The sequence below is a fragment of the Pocillopora damicornis genome, chromosome 1, assembly GCF_964200805.1.
Source record: "Pocillopora damicornis chromosome 1, jaPocDami1.2, whole genome shotgun sequence".
In the NCBI taxonomy this organism is placed as follows: domain Eukaryota; kingdom Metazoa; phylum Cnidaria; class Anthozoa; order Scleractinia; family Pocilloporidae; genus Pocillopora; species Pocillopora damicornis.
Window position 1 is genome coordinate 19,865,649 of NC_142670.1, and position 5,036 is coordinate 19,870,684.

Consider the following 5,036-nt stretch of genomic DNA (forward strand, 5'->3'; position numbering starts at 1 on the left):
TGAAAAGTTTGGGAAATTTTAGCATGCAAGGCCGCTTCTCGTTTACTTTCCTGAGTATGCGGAATTTTCTTCTTGGCTTAATTTTAATTTATCTTGAGCAACTGTCTTTCTTTGAGAGCTTCTTCCAGGGTGCTGAAAGTTTTCCATGAAAAAGTTTCAGTAAAAACAGATTTATTTATATAAATGTCGACATAGGGATAGCTTTATACCTGGTAAAAATTGGCAAAGAGAGTCAAATATATTGTATCCTTCGAAACTTCTCGGAATTCTCTTCAGAAACTGAACTTTGCAGACGTCATCCTTTAGAAAGAAAGAAGTCGATATAAAAGACCTTTAATTAGAGCTTGAACAGGTGTACCATGCATGACGTTTCTTTTTCATTCTAATTAGCTGTATTCAATTTGTTCTAAAAGTTTGTGCTACTTTTTCGTTTTTAATTTTGTTTCTTTCAAGGCTCTAACATACGCACAAGGGATTTTTCTCAGGCTAATACGCAAATTAAGCTGTAAGCAAAAACAAAACAAAGAAAATCAAGTTATGAGGGCTCTTACAACTTTAAGTTCTCATTGATAGCCTTGTTGCGATACAAGGGTTTTAGCTATGTTGTATGATTGGCTGCCAAGCTTAGTAGGAGGCCAAGTCCGTGTAGTTTGGGGGCAGTGAACCAGGAACGTACAAATATATAATTCAGCTGAAAAATGACTTTGGTATTGGCGTGGGAATGTTTTATTTTTTATTTTTCATTTTAACATGGTGAGGTGTACATTAGTTTGTATGTCTGAGGGATTAATGTTGCCTTTCATTTACAGAAATCAAATCAAAGCTGCATCAAGATAGACAAGATGAAGCAAACGTTTCACTTACTCTTCCTGATATCGCTGATATACTCAAATGTCTCAGTTGGGAAATAATGCAAAACAGCTGGAGTATCGATTCCGTGCAAAGCTCTTATGGGTTACACGTTTAAATCTTTGGTTGTGCGGGAGCCGTTTGAATGTCAAGTACTTTGTGAGAACACATTTCATTGTCAGAGCTACAACCTTTTGTTACTGGGAAAAATTTGTGAATTGAACAACAGAACAAAGGAGGCAAGACCTCGAAACTTTGTCATGGATGAAAATCGATTTTACGTGAGGAGCTGGCCTAATAGAGGTATAGTTTTGATAAAAGTGGAGTATAGTTTCGTTTGTGCAGGACGTTGTCCCAGGACTTTTAATAAATGAAATTAGAAAAAAGCCAAATAGGTATTCAAATCAAAATTACGCTGCGGTTGTGGGAAAGTCTCACAGAACTTCTACTGAATTATTCTTACAATCTCCTTGGGATTATCGTTTTTGTAAAAAGAAAGTCGTTTTTTTTCAAGTTGACGAAATATATGCATGTAAGCATTGCATGAAATTATTATGAGCTCGAAAATTTTGTTATTTCTTGGTGGGCATATTTAGCTCAGAAAATGCGTCTCCTTCACTGAAAAAAAAAATTAAACGAGCGGTTTAACATTTTAAAGCAAACATCAAATCTTGTTATTGGGTGTTCCATTGGATTTTCTGTTGGAATCCAGTGAATCATTTATATTTTTAAAAAGAAAACAAAGCAGTTTTCTTGTATGGCCAAGTTCAGATAATCTTTAGCTAGAACATAAGGATAGGTTTGTAATCGCTTTCCATTGTTGCACAAACATCTGACGCTCTCAAGAAGTGTGAAAGCAGCTTTTAATCGAAATAATAATGAGTGCCTCTTTTTAGTTTACTATTTCCTTTCTCTTGGTCGCATTTGCCTTTCACTACGAGCACGTTCTTGCAAATATGAACATGCCAAAAAATAAAACATAAACAAAGATTTACACGACTAAAGCTGATTTAAAGATATTTGTTTGACGCGTTTCCATTTCGCCATTATTTCAAAGTTCCTCTTGGCACCCTTCCTGAATTGTCTGCTGAGTCCTGTATGGAGATCGTCTCCAGCGAAGAAGACAAGGTTGTCAGCGGTTTGTACTGGCTTAATTTCAGAGAGCTGGGAATAATACAGGTAAATTCTCTCTCCGTCTGCAGAGAAATCACAGCGATTGTTTAAATTGGTTAAGCATTTTTCTTTTTTGAGAAACTTCAACAAGGTTAACTTGTGAGTGTTGTAAGTTAGGCGATAAACAAGAGTTTGCTAATAAATTTGAAGGAAAGACTCCCCAGTTCATTACAAGTAGTGGGAGATCAGCGTGTAATGAAATATTTGCTAACAGCACGGCAGGTGTTGGTGGCATTTGTATAGATCACCTCAGGGCTCAAGCTAACCGGATGAGGTTGCTCTCCGAAGCAAATTGCGCTCTCCGAAGCGCATATTCAAAAGCCAGGTTTCTAGTTCAAGTTTTTAAAATGAAATATTTATGAAGCATTTTCCTCCCAAGAGTGCAAGGCGCAAAGAGAATGTCTAGACAAGGTATTTCAGATCATATTTAAAACACGATACAAAATACTCAGAAGATGACTAAATGGAACGGAACTGAAAATGTTCTACATCGATGTTTCTTTGTTTCGGCTCAGTATCGCCAGTATTAGCTTCCAGTTGGACTCCGAGCAGAACTTCGGGGTGAACTTCGAGCTTTAACTTCCGGTTCTGTTTCGAGTTTTATCTAGACAATTCCATCTAAATGCAAGTGCGAAAGGATTGCAATCAGTAGGAGCAAATTGATATGATTCTATTATTCTGGTTGATATTTGGTAATTTTTCCTTATATGTTATAGAGTAGCACGTACCACCGACTTTGGATTAAGTTTGAGCTCGAGTTGGACTTCGAGTTGGACTTCGAGTTGGACTTCGAGTTGGACTTCGAGTTGGACTTCGAGTTTTAATTCACATTCGCTAATTTGTCTGTTCGTCTGTATGTGGTCTACAACTGCAGAAATGGATAGTTTCTTAGTATTCATTCGCAGTGAAAAATTGCGACACACTTTGTAGAGAACCAATATCGTTGCTCTAAAAATTTACGGCTTAAATCAGGAAAGAAAAAAAATATTCCCCATGTTACCTCGAATTCACCTGGCTATTTGTAAATATGAATTCATAACGTGGCGTTAAAAATGTATGACAAATGAGATAATCCAAGCTTTTCCCTGTTTCGCTTCACGGTAAAATTCACACTGCTAATATGTCTGCTTTTCTGTGGACAGTTTTCCTCTTTTTCAAAGGTGTATACGGCTATTATTTCATCGCCTAAATCAGAATTTACTTATTTGGCGTGGGATACTAGATTTATGTCAATTTGCTCTCTACGGATGGCAATCCTTCAGTACTTGCATTTAGATGGAATCAGTTACCTAGGTGAAACACTAAACATAACCAGGCGTTCAACTCAAAGTTCACCTCGAAGTTCCTCTCGGAGTCCAACTCGAAGAACATAATAAAACCTTAACCTGCCGTGTTCAATTTTTACGAGCTTTATGAGCCCCACGGACTATTTCCAAAATCATCCTCAGCCTGTCCATTTTCTGCACTGAATGAAGCCTCTTTTGCCGTTGTAATGCCTATCCCGTGATGCGTTCTACCACATGCACCTCCGGCTCCTCCAATCATAATCACGGAGCCGCTCCAACCAATCTAACACCAAAAGCCAACCTTATCAGCAGCTTGCAGGCTGCCGTTACATGAAGCCCGCACGAAGCCGTCAGTAATTTGGTACTGTCCATCATATTGCACTTTGCATGTTCCTGAGCACCTTTTCGCGGGCCAAGCTGTGCCATTTCTGAAATCATCGTAGTTTGTGACTTTAGAGCGGAATGTCTGTCCTCCTAGACAGTTATCAGTGGTTTGCAGTAGAGCAGTATGCTCTGAGTCATCGCTGCGTGTGATCTTGAAATCACTTCCGTTAAGCAGCCAAAATAACGGTGATATCATGTCAGTGTTGCCAGATGGATCAGTAGTTTCTCCGAAGGCCTCCCTTCTATCATACCACCAATGACCAGAATCAAGCATCCAGTGCCTTGTATCAGTGTTTGAGAATCGAGCTATGAGGTTCCACCCATGTCTAGCATGTGTAAAGTCGCAATATACCTGAAGAATCAAAATTATACAAAATATTGGCACGATAACTTAAATTTTAAAACCAACAGTTGACGAGGATTGGCTGTATTTAAAACTCTGACAAAAAAGTGTCTAGGGAGAGAAAGTAACACCGTTTATGATGGTGAGAAAGATATCGTTAGTTTTAACGAATGTTTTAGTCAAGTTCTTATGATCAATGTTCTCTCTTAAATATTTGTAAACTCCTCAGAATATACTGGCAAATCTTAATATGTCGAGTAGCTCATCCGTAAAAGTTGAAGTCGAGTACGTGTATATTTCACAAAAAATCTTCCGCGCTCTAAAGCGGGGAATACTTAATGAAAATAAAACTTGGAATCGACATAGCATTTTCAAATAAGACCATCATTCTGTTTCTTCAGTTTGCCCATCCGTGTAGACATGCGTTAAATGCGCATACACTGATAAACTTACGAATGAATGGATATGGATGAGCGTAATGTCAAGACGCCAAGATCAAATTGTCTCGGCGTAGTAGTTAATGATATTTTCTGAATTACGAAGTGCCACGAAAATGCATGATGAACAGGATCTCAGAAAAAAAAAAAATGCTCGACCAATTTAAGCAATCACTGCGATTTCTCTGCAGACGGGGAGAGCAATTACCTTTATCATTCCCAGCTCTCTGAAATTAAGCCAGTACAAACCGCTGACAACCTTTTCATCTTCGCTGGAGACGATCTCCATACAGGACTCAGCTGACAACTCAGGAATGGTGCCTAGGGAAACTGAAAAATGATGGCGAAATGGAAACGCGTCAAAGAAATATTTTAAATCAGCTGCAGTCATGTAAATCTTTGTTTATTTTTTTCTGATATGCTCATATTTGCAAAAACGTAGTTGTAATGAAAGGCAAATGCGACCAAGAGATAGGAAAGAGATAACTTAAAGGAGGTAGTTTTTAATATTTTCACAGAATTTCGATTAAAAGCTGCTTTCGCACTTCTTGAGAGTGTCAGATG

At 38.1% G+C, this 5,036-nt stretch overlaps 1 protein-coding gene across 1 annotated transcript; it reads right to left on the reverse strand.

Moving 5' to 3' along the window:
- Window positions 1–378: 378 nt before the first annotated feature.
- On the reverse strand, window positions 379–5,036 carry LOC113666923 (uncharacterized). The gene is made up of 2 exons (XM_089204715.1): window positions 4,681–5,036; window positions 379–4,044 (listed from the first exon to the last, which is right to left on the reverse strand). Exons 1-2 carry the CDS (start codon window positions 4,861–4,863, stop codon window positions 3,592–3,594), a joined length of 636 nt encoding a protein of 211 aa, XP_089060841.1. The 5' UTR covers window positions 4,864–5,036; the 3' UTR covers window positions 379–3,591.